This window comes from Mus caroli, chromosome 5 (genome assembly GCF_900094665.2).
Source record: "Mus caroli chromosome 5, CAROLI_EIJ_v1.1, whole genome shotgun sequence".
Taxonomy (NCBI): domain Eukaryota; kingdom Metazoa; phylum Chordata; class Mammalia; order Rodentia; family Muridae; genus Mus; species Mus caroli.
In genome coordinates this window covers 115139487-115151237 of record NC_034574.1, presented here as the reverse complement: position 1 = coordinate 115151237, position 11751 = coordinate 115139487, and the positions used below count along the sequence as shown (strand labels likewise).

The 11751-nt window shown below is 49.5% G+C and overlaps 1 protein-coding gene across 5 annotated transcripts in view; it reads left to right on the top strand.

Annotated features, from left to right (window-relative positions):
* Positions 1–11278, top strand: part of Ccdc63 (coiled-coil domain containing 63) — a 24843-nt gene extending 13565 nt beyond the window's left edge. For all 5 annotated transcript variants that reach the window (XM_021162576.1, XM_021162575.1, XM_021162578.1 and 2 more), the window contains 5 exons: positions 2031–2251; positions 5921–5995; positions 8114–8306; positions 9842–10045; positions 11086–11278. In XM_021162576.1, the coding sequence (XP_021018235.1) occupies positions 2031–2251; positions 5921–5995; positions 8114–8306; positions 9842–10045; positions 11086–11225 (833 nt within the window). In that variant the 3' untranslated portion in view covers positions 11226–11278. The remainder of the gene's footprint in view (positions 1–2030; positions 2252–5920; positions 5996–8113; positions 8307–9841; positions 10046–11085) is intronic.
* Positions 11279–11751: the final 473 nt, after the last annotated feature.

Sequence of the window (11751 nt, the reverse complement as noted above, 5' to 3'; positions counted from 1 at the left end):
TCTCTCTCTCTCTCTCTCTCTCTCTCTCTCTCTCTCTCTCTCTCTCTCTCTCCCCCTTCCTTCTTTCTTTCACCTTTTGGACTGTCTTTTTTCTACCCATCCACTTGCTCCTCTTGCTCAGTCAACCATCCGTTCGTCCTTCCACCCACCCCTTACCTGCCCCTTTGCAGCTTGTGTAAGCCTCTCTTCTGGGTGCTTGATATGCACTGTTTCCATGAGGTCCTCAGGATGGCACCAAGGACTAGGCATTCCTACAGTACTCCAGAATACTCCAAAAAAGGCACTCCTGCAGCCCAGAGTGGACACATGTAACCCAGCCCAGGGCCACAGAAACTAAGTGGAAGATCCAAAGTTCTATCCAAAATAGGTCCCACGAGTCATCCCCTCCTTGTCTTGGGATGCTAACAAGCTTCAACCTTATCTCAAGGACAATGAAAAATCACAGCAGGTCAGACATTGCACAGCCAGAAGTCTTTAGAAAGATCTAGAAAATTCCACCCGACTGCCACGCAGAAGACATCAGAGAGATGTCAGACATGTTCAGGAGAGCCTGGCCTGCAGGCTGAGCAAGGCTCAGAACTTTTGGGGTTCACCCAGCCAAATGAGCCTTCCTAAGAACTCTCTCCCCAGGGTACTCCTTAACCTTTACTTGACCTCTACCCTGCTCATGTCACCTCTGCAGAGAGACCCTTCCACCCTTAGCATCTGTTGTGTCTCCCTCCAGCCACGAGTGTGATGGTGGGTGGATTTTTTTCTTCTCTTCCCTTGGCCATCTCTTTGGCTCTCCATTTCTCAACCCTGACAGCAGAGTCTGGTACCATGTTGGGCACTCTGTAGTGCTTTACTAAGTATTTAAAATTTTTATGTTATTTTAGTTTATTTGTGTGCATGTGGAAAGGTGTGTATGTATGCAGGGTTTTACTACCAGGTGTTGGGAGTAAAGGCCTGCACTACTGTGCCTGGCTCTTGATCTCCTTTTATTATTTTATTTTATTTATTTATTTTTGAGATAGGATTTCACTTTGTAGCCCTGGATGTTCTGGACTCACTCTGTAGGCCAGGCTGCCCTTGGACGGTCTGCCTCTGCCTCCCGAGTGCTGGGACTAAAGGCATGCATCATCACTGCCTGGCTAATCATTTTATTTAAAAAAAAAAATTTTTTTTTGAGCCAGGCACAGTGGCACATGCTTTTAATCTCAGTGCTTGGGAGGCAGAGGTGGGCAGATCTCTGTGAGTTCAAGGCCAGCCTGCTCTATACACTGAGTTATACAGAGAAACCCTGTCTAGAAGACAAACAACAAAAAAGAAACAAACTAACCAATGAAACAAGCAACCAACAACAACAAAAACCCTAACCACTTATTTATTTTTCTTTTTAAGATTTATTTATTTTATGTATATGAGTAAGATTTATTTATTTTATGTATATGAGTCCATAGTATCCTCAGATGTACCACAAGAAGGCATCCCATTCCAGATGGTTGTGAGCCACCATGTGGTTGCTGGGAATTGAACTCAGGACCTCTGGAAGAGCTAGTGTTTATGTCTGTAAGTGTATACCATGTGTGTGAGGGTGCTGGCTGAGGCCAGAAGAGGTTGTCAGATCTCTTAGAACTGAGTCATAAGCAGTCGTGAACCATCAGTTAGGCCTGGCCGTGAACTTGGATTCTCTCGGGCGGGAGGTGCTCATAACTACCGAGCCATCTTGCCAGCCACACCGTGGTTTTTGAGCCAGCGTCCCTTGCACTGGAGAGTGCTAGTTCAGCTCTGCTGGCCGGCTGCTGAACTCCAGGGATCTAAGTGTCTCCACCTCCCAGGCTGGGGTTGCAGGGACACCATCGCCACCTTCACTCAGTTTCTTACCTGTCCTGGGGATTGAACTCGGGTCTTCGTGTCTGTGCGTCGTCGAAATCTTCTGCTTTCCCAGCCCCTCAGCAATTTCTGATATGGATCCCAAGTCCTGGCAAGCTCTCACTTCCTCCCCGAGACAGTATAGATGACGCCCGTCGGTCTTTCTCTCTCCCATCCAGATGTCAAATCCAAGAAGCTTGGGAAGAAGAGGAAGGGGGAGAGTTTCGCGAGCTACGAGGTGGCGCACCTGCGGCTGCTGAAGCTGGCGGAGAACGGGGACCTGAACCAGCTCACTGAGGATTTCCTGGCCAAGGAGGAGAAGAATTTTGCTCGCTTCACTTACGTCACCGAGCTCAACAATGACATGGAGACCATGCACAAGAAGACTCAGCGGATCCAGGTGTGTGGCTTGCAAGGGTGGTCCCCTGATACCTCCGTCTGTGCTGCACTGCCACCACGGCAGGTTTCATTAACTCTGGACTGTGAGCTAGGAAGGCACTTTTTGTTTGTTTGAGACAGGGTTTTTCTGTATAGCCCTGGCTGTCTTGGAACTCACTTTGTAGACCAGGCTGGCCTCGAACTCAGAAATCCACCTGCCTCTGCCTCCCGAGTGCTGGGATTAAAGGCATGCGCCACCACGCTCGGCCAGGAAGGCACTTTTAAAAGTAGTTTTATGTATATGGATGCTTCACGTGCACACGCAGTGCCCACACAGGCCAGAAGAGGGCACCAGACCCCCCCCATCTGGAATTACAGATGGTATGAGCTGCCCCTGTGGATGCTGGGAATCAAGCCGGGGTCCTCTGCAAAAGCAGCCAGTGATCTTAACTTCTGAGCTGTCACCCCAGCTCCTCCGCCTTGGCCTCTGAGACAACATCTGTCAATGGGGTTTTGAGCTCAACCATTAATTGAATTATGCCATCTAGGCTGTAAGCCCCTAGGGACCCTCCTGTCTCCATTCGGGAGACATACTGGGGTTACAAATGAATGCCATGGGGCTGGAGAGATGGCTCAGCAGTTAGAGCACTGACTGCTCTTCCAGAGGTCCTGAGTTCAAGTTCCAGCAACCACATGGTGGCTCACAATCATCTGTAATGGGATCTGATGCCCTCTTCTGGTGTGTCTGAAGACAGTTACAGTGTATTCATATACATGAAATAAATAAATCTTTTAAAAATTATATAATATATTAATTATACTAATAATTAATTATTAATAATTAATAGTTCTATAATAATATAGTATATTACATATACTATATAAAATATATTACATACCTTATATAATATATTACATATATCATGTCTATTATAGATTATAGATTATATATTACATATATCACATATATATACATATATAAACACAAATGTATGCCATCATGGCCAGGTATTTTTTTCAGGTGGGTTCTGGGAATGAAACTCAGGTCCCACCACCTTTGTTGACCAAAGGCGTCAGACTGAAAGGGAAGTAAATGGTCAATGCTTAATCCTGGACAGGCCTGGTGCCCATCAGCCTAGTAAAGGCTCTGGCCAGTCCTGAAGGAGAGACACTTGGCGACCTTCACTGAATCCGTAATTTCTCACACCTACCTGGCTCCTGGGCCTCTTCACACGAACAGCTTCTGGAACACTTGCTCAGAGAAACAGAGTCCAAACCACGCAATGCCGCAGGCCAGTCCATTCAGAACCTGGCTGACTGCTGTCTCTGTGGCTCAGAACCAGGAAGAACACCCAGCGTACCAGCAGATGCCATGCCTAGCCGTGCCACGCCCCTCCTTCAAGGATTCCCTCTGACTGTGCCCTGCCCTCTCCTCCTCCGATGACATCATGACCCTGTTTCTTCTTGTGTGGGTATGGAGGACAGAGTGCATTGGACCTTTTCCTTAACTCTCCTGCCATTCTGGGAGTTCTGTCATATCCAGCCAGGTCTCGCCACAGGAGAGCTGCGGTTACTGATGTGTACCGCCACAGCTGACTTTGTATACAAAGGTTGTTGGGATTCAAACTCAGGGCCTCACACTTGCACAGCAAGCCCCTCACCCACAGAGCCAGCCCCTCAGGAGACAAGTTTCCCTCTAGCACCAGGCTTCAGCCTTTACTTGAGGCCCATTGTCTCAATGGTCTGCGAGCCACAGGGAGGGACTTAGTGACTCTTCAGCCTAATGTCACTCCTGCCAGGACAACAGTTATTCTAGAGACTTGACTGCTTTCTTGCTTTGCTGCATGTTTTTTTTTTTTTTTTTTTTTTTTTGACTAGGCCTTGCTCAGTAGCCCAGGCTGGTCTGCAACTCACAGCAATCCTCCTGTCTCGGCTTGGTGGATGCTGAGATTTCAAGCATGAGTCATTAGAAAACCTCTCTGCTCAAACTAGGATTCAGGTTTTTAAGTTTTTTGGTTATTTTCTCCCCACTCTGGTACACCCAGTTTCATCCCTACCTAGGAACGGGGGTCACAGGCCCGTGTTCTCTGATATATTAAGATCTGTAATGGTCAACATATACAGGTCAAAGTGTTCTTTTTTTTTTTTTTTTTTTCGAGACAGGGTTTCTCTGTGTGGCCCTGGCTGTCCTGGAGCTCACTTTGTAGACCAGGCTGGCCTGGAACTCAGAAATCCGCCTGCCTCTGCCTCCTGAGTGCTGGGATTAAAGTCGTGTGCCACCATGCCCGGCAAAGATCAAAGTGCTCTACACCAACCCCCAAACTTTTGTTTCTCTGGGGCACATTTGTGTAGGCCACAGTGGGTGGTGAGTTTGTCGCCACTGCCCCCTAGTGGTTGTCTGTGGTATGGCAGGAATGATTTTGTGGTCCAGCTGCTCCAGGACAGAGCATATCCCTAGTCCCTGTGGGATGCGGATGCACATGGATGAGGAGCCCTGAGTGACCTATGACTGGAGTGGAAATATCCACACTTGACCCTTGACGGCTTGGTATAATGTGGACTTGCCCTCTCTGTTGGCCTCAGTTTCCCTATCTGTACCACGATGTTGGGACCAGCACAGGAACCCTTGAGGGCTTGGTATAATGTGGACTTGCCCTCTGTTGGCCTCAGTTTCCCTATCTGTACCACGATGTTGGGACCAGCACAGGAACCCCAGGCTCCTTGTTTTGTTTGCTTTAGTGCACTGTAATTTAGAGGTTGGAGCCCAAGTGTCTGTTGGGGAAATTCTCCACCCCAAACTGCAGATGTCCAGGTCCTAACCAGCAGTTAGCCATCTGTGTGTGAGCCATCATCCCCCACTAGTGAATTCACTATCAGTGGCTGACCTGTCACCTCTCAGCAAGGTTGTCCCCTCACTGGAGTGGCCACCTGTGCTGAAATCTTCCATTATTTCCACCTGAAATGGCACCCGAGGGTGGGAGGGGCTATGTGAAGGAGCTTGGACAAGCTATATCGGGAACTGGGCTTGCTCCAGTCCTAGAACTTGGAGTGAGCCTGGTCATCTGAAGGGGTGACTCAGATTCTTGGGAGAGTTTGAGGGACCCTAGACTGAGCTGCCAGGTCTAGTGCAGTAGCCACTAGTTGTCCAAATATATTCTTTACCCTGTAATACAAGAGAAACTTCAGCTGCCCTGTCTCTGGTGCCACGTTGCAAGTTCTCGGTACCTAGGTGTGGTCGTGACATGGCGTGGTTAGTGCACACAGGATGTGAAAGATGCTGTTGACTTCTCTTTCTAGGTGGTTCTGAACCCGTGTGGGTCATGACCCCGTTGGGGGTTGAATGATTCTTTCACAGGGGTCACCTGAGACCATTGGAACACACAGATGTTTACATTACAATTCATAACAGTAGCAAAGTTACAGTTATGAAGTAGCAACAGAAATAATTTTATGTTTGGGGAGTCACCACGACATGAGGAACTATATTAAAGGGTCGCAGCATTAGGAAGGTTGAGAGCCGTTGCACTAGATAGTTCTAGATGATTCTCAGAGGATGAAGAACAGAACGCCTGAGGAGAAGGTGGGGGCGGGGGCAGATCCTTGATGGGTTACCCCACATGGAGTAGGGTTGGATACAGTGGATGAGGGCAACTCCCATCTTCTCCTTACTGGTTCTCTTCTGTCTGAGCAGGATGACATCATCAACTTGCGGTCACAGCAGCAGACCTCCCATGAGGGCACCCGGAACATCCTGAAACAGATGGAGGTGAGCTGAGAAGGGGAGGGGGGAGGGGGAGGTGGAGAGGAAGAGACAGGGATGAGAAGCGTCCTGCACGTGTCCGTCATCTGTCAGGTGGCCTGTTCAGACACAACCACAGAACCCTTGTCGGTAAGCTCTGTTTATTGTACAGGTGCGCGGAGGTCCAGCCTAAGCCCGGGGCTGCACTTCCATCCTGATGCATCTCTGCCTCAGTTTCTCCTTTTGTCTCCCCCTTGGCTCAGTTCCACTGTTTTTCATCAGTAGTAACTAATGACTACAAACCGACAGTCTGTCTTCTATTATTTCTCCCCGCCTCTCCCTTTCTCTCCATGCTGGGAATCAAACCCAGGGCCTGCAGTGTGTTAGCTCTGCACTGCACCACTGAACCACAGCCTACAATCCTGCATGCAAATGCGTCCTGGGCTAGGCGCTAGTCAGTAGATGCCAGGCTATGTCCACTCCTCTGGCCCCATCTCCCTTCACCACCTTCGGGAGAAGGTGTTATACTCTTTCCATTTTTTTTCAGGGAGCAAACAGGCTGGCAGAGGTAAACAGCGCGATCAACCCTAGGGAGCCGAGTTGTGTTTTTTTTTTTTGGTTTTTTTTTTTTTTTTTTTGTGGACATGATCTCACTATGCAGCCCTGGTGTCTAGAATTCACTATGTAGCCCAGGCTGGCCTCAGACTCACAGCANTATGTAGCCCAGGCTGGCCTCAGACTCACAGCAATCCTCCTCCCTTTGGCTCCCCAGTATTGGGTTTGAAGGTTTCTTCCTGCACCCCCCCCCCCAGATACCCTGGGAGCCCGAGCAAGCTAGAAACTTATTTTTTGTTAAATAAACTGAAAATTGGCACTTTCAGGATTGGGGGAGGGAGTGTCTTTGTGATGTCATCTACCACCCAGGCTCTTCTTGGTGTGTGGTTTCCATCCCAAGGATACCTGGTGGTACCACGGCTCCTACCATCATATATACACTTCCGGCAGGAAGAAGGTTGGGGAGTGTGGAGAAGGCCACACTGGCTGAGGCAGGAAACCCCAGCTGCTTCTCAGGACACTTGGATAATGACTCTTTATGGGGTTTGTAGCTCGACACACTGTCACCCCAGGGCAAACGGGTTCTCTCGTGACAGTAGCCAATGCTCAGCAAGATGTGAATCCCGCCCCTGACTGGCTGGGTGTGGTGCACACATCTCTGATTCGCATACTTAGGAGGCTGAGGCAGGAGGATCTGGAGTTCAAGGGTAGCCTGGCTGCTTCTGTTCAGACTCATAGCTCCTTCCCCTGAGCGATTTTTATTTGTTCCTTGGGGCTCATTTCTGTCCTGCACCCTGACCAGGCTGGTGGTGCTATTTGTGGCTCTACCGCGGAGGGACAGCAAAGCCCAGGAAGAGCCTAGGAAACTCAGAGCCAAGGGGGGGTCAGGCTGGTCTCCGCAGGTGGTCTCCAGCCTAGATCCACAGGCTCTACTTGGGGGCCACCTAGAACTCCAGACTCTGGGTTGGGATCAACAGTGTTCATCAGGGTCTCCTCTGCCTGGCTCTGTCTTTACTGTTTTCTGCCTTCACTGGACTGTGGTGCTAGCTAGGATAGCATTGTGTCTATGCGCATGCGCGTGCGCATGCCCACGTATCCCCTCCGAAATACAAATACCCCAAGGAGGAGACTTCATCCAAGGAGCTATGGGCTCTCAGATGTGTCCCACCCTGCTAAGGGCTGTCCCCACCTTCCTGCTCAGAACCCTCTCCACCCCTGGCTCTTCACCATCTCCTCTCTCTCCAGGAGTCCCGGTTCGGCACTCCGAGGAATCACTTAGTTTTGATACAGGGTCTCATGTACCCTAGGCTGGTCCCAAACTCACTACATAGACAAGGATGACCCTGGGCTCGTGTCCCTCCTCGCCCCCATCCCCGGAGTGCAAGATTTACAGGCGTGTACACCACTCCTGGTTTGCGCAAGCACTCCACCCAAGGAACACCGTCCTTAGCTGTCTGTTTTTTTCTTAAATTTGTTTGATGCTGACAGGAAGCTTGGATGGCACACCCTCTGCCCCCCCCCCCCTCCGCGGTCACCTGCACAGAGGGTCCCTCAGCCTCAGGCTGGGCCTGGTGTCTGTCTGCCCCCTAGGAGAAACTGAGGAAGACTACGCAGGAAGCAGACATTTATGAGACCAAATACAAGGAGATGAGCAAGACCCTGGAGTATCTCAAGAACTCAGTGGAGAAGATGTTTAAGAAGATCAACTGCGACGCCACCGAGATCCTGGGCAAGCTGGGCGAGACGGGGAAGGTCACGGACATCAATCTGCAGCAGTACTTTGGTGAGCCGAGGACCTCTTAGGCACTCTTTCCTGCACAGTCTGTGACCAGGCACAAGAACGCTTTCTTGGTTGGTAGTGAGCACAGCCATGGTGCGGCCTGCCTTGGTTTGAATTCTGAGCCTTCACTTACTAGCTGTGTGACTTTGGCCACATTCCCGACCCTCTCTGTGCTCAGGTTCTTTGAGCTCCGAAATGAGGGTGCAACTCAGGAGCTACACCACCGGGTTTATTGGGAGGGTTAAACATGGGTTAGTTGGTGGTGAATCTCAGTGAACCCAGGAGAGGGATTTGGTGAATTCCCTTCAGGAGAAAAACTAAAGCTAGAAAAGAGAGCTTCCTTACATACATTCACAAACACTGTAACACTTACATGTTCACACACACATGCTTACACGGATTTGGTGAATTCCCTTCAGGAGAAAAACTAAAGCTAGAAAAGAGAGCTTCCTTACACACATTCACAAACACTGTAACACTTACATGTTCACACACACATGCTTACACGGTTGCACACACATGCACAGGCACCTGCCACAAACACTATACATACACACACATGTGCACACAGACACATTCAAACACCAGTAAACACTATATGCACATGCTCACACATGCCTGCACATATATGCACACGCATGCAAATACACATGCACACATGTATGCACAAAGTGTGTTCATGCAGACATACACACATATACGTACAGAGGCTCACATGCACGTGCGCACACACACCACACTTTTCATATCTGAGCCCCGTGGGGTTTTTTTCTCCAAGATTAGGAAGAAGGCCAAGATGACTCCCGTTAAGCTTATTCAGTTTTGTACCTGTAGGATGCTCTGCCAAAGCAATACAGCAAGAAAAAGGAACTTAAAACCCCGATTGAAAGGAAGGAAATGAAGTGTTCAGAGTGGGGCCCCGGATATGTCACAGACGCTTGTGAAACTGCCTTCTGCATTTCTGCATTTCCAGGTTTAGCTCCCAGTTCAGGATATGGAGGGGGCATGGCCACCCAGACTGTGGTAGCTTGGCATGAATGGTACCGCCTGTTATTATGAGTGTGAGTGTGTGTGTGTGTGTGTGTGTGTGTGTGTGTGTGTGTGTGTGTGTATGTATGTGCAGAGAGTGGAGTTTGAATCTCAGCACCCACCCCAGGCATCCCAAGCAGAAGGAATGGCATAAATGCAGGCTGGAAAGTCAGGCTACTGCTGGCTTTGACGTCTAGTGGAACACTGATTTTTGGCCTTCTCATTGTCAATATCTAGGGAATTCTTTTTGGACCATGTTTTCCTAGAAACTGTCACTCATAGCGCTTTCAGTGCCTCAGATCTACCGTGTGCTCCTGTGAGCAGCTCTGCCGATGTGCATTAGAGAGATTTCAGTGCCACATGATGTCAGAATTTCCCACACCCACAGCCCGTGGCCAGGAAGAAGCCAGCATCCTGCAGAAACTCCCATCCTTCCCTCTGTGATAATGGGGGCTGCCTGGGCTGGTGGTCTTAACCCTTTACCCCCTACCCTGTCTCTTTCCTTCCAGCTATCATAGAAAAGAAGACAAATGACCTGCTGCTTCTAGAGTCCTTCCGGCGCCTGCAGGAGGCGGAGGGGCCTGATGTCGATGTCCCACAACCCTTTGTCAACCCCTTCTGGGGTGGCTCTGCCCTCCTCAAGCCCCCAGAGCCCATAAGGGTTGTGCCACCTGTGTTTGGGGCAGACTCCTTCAGTGACAAACTTGAAGAGGGTGAGTTCTTGCCCTCTGCCACCCAGGCAGGCCACTGGGTAGAGTCCCTTAAGGACCCCAAGTCTCTATGGGGTCTGTGGGCCTCAGTTTCCCTCATGGCCACGAGTCATCACCACAGTATGGCCACTTGTTTGAACACAAATGAGAATAGGTCCTTAGGGAAAAATAGGGTCAGGAAGTGGGAACATGTTCGCTGCAGCCCCAAACCGGAAATTAGCAAAGGACCCTACACACACACACACACACACACACACACAAATACAATGACACTCGTATATACTCACATATATACACATTCACATACATACTCATAAAAACATACATACACCTATATTTAAACACATACACACTGACACATAAACATACCTACATACATATACACACACACACATAGATACTCCTACACACACACTCATATACATGTACACACATACATACATACATACTCATAAACACACACATACACATATATTCAAACACACATACAACATTCATGTACACTCTTACACTCATATGCACATACTCATATACATACTCATATAGACACACTTATACACTGACACTCATACATACATACATACACTCATACATACTCATAAACAAACACATACAACATATACTCAGACACACACATACATACTCACACATATACTCATACACACACAAACACATACACACACACACTCTCTCTCTTATATCTCTTATATACACACGTGCATGCCACGCACCAATCACTTAGTCAGAACTTACCCAAACACATAATGGAGTGCTATGTAGCCACTAAAATGTATGTTCCCCTGGGTAGCAATGGCTTAGCAATCAAACCGAGGCTGTGCCTTGCAGCTTGGTCTGGGGGAATTAAACCAGCAGCTATGTCTCCCATTCGTGCATGGGAATCCCCTGAGGGTGCTCTGCTTGGAGCTCTAAAGGGCTTTCCACCCCGTGCCCAGCCCAGCATGATGGCGTGACACTGTCCCTGGGAAGGAAGTGAGCTGGGCACCAACTCCCAGTCCCTCACAGAGCTCTTGTCCTGGGTGCAGTGGACTATCCTCTGGACCACAGTACCCTCCGGCAGATGGTCTTGGAGAACTTCCTTCAGAGGGAACGCACAAAAGAACTACAGGACACCATGTCAGAGAAGGGGGACGAGATAAGGCTCAAGAAGAAGGTGATAGGCTGAGCCGCGTGGGTGCCTGTATTCCACACCAGAGAGAATAAATGTTTTCTTGCTGATCCCAGGGCCTTTGATGTGCTGTGCTGAGCAGCTCTGCAGGCTGCAAACCAGCCTAGCAGTGGGGTGAGGGGCGAGAAGCGTGGGCCTCAAGAGTGGCCCAAGGTCTATGTGGCCCCTGATAACTCTGAGAATGTGGCCAGCACTGCTTCCCACTCCCTCACCCCCCATCTCCCACAACTGACAAGGTCTGCCGGATGGAACAGGGCAGTTTAGGGGGTGGCTCATGTTGAAATGCAGATCTCAGACTCCAGGGGCTACTGGATGAGGCAGACACTGGGCAGGAACCAGGGTCTTGGAAGCTGAGAACCCCTTTGACTGTGTGTATTTTGGGAGTGAGCGTCCCCACAGAACTGAGCTGGGTCCTGCAGGCCTTGCTGCCCCCTCTCTAGAGCCCAGGTATCTGTGGTCCCCAGCCTCAGTGTCTCTGGAAGAGTCTCTAGAAGACAATCCCAGAACCACAGGTAGGGTATGG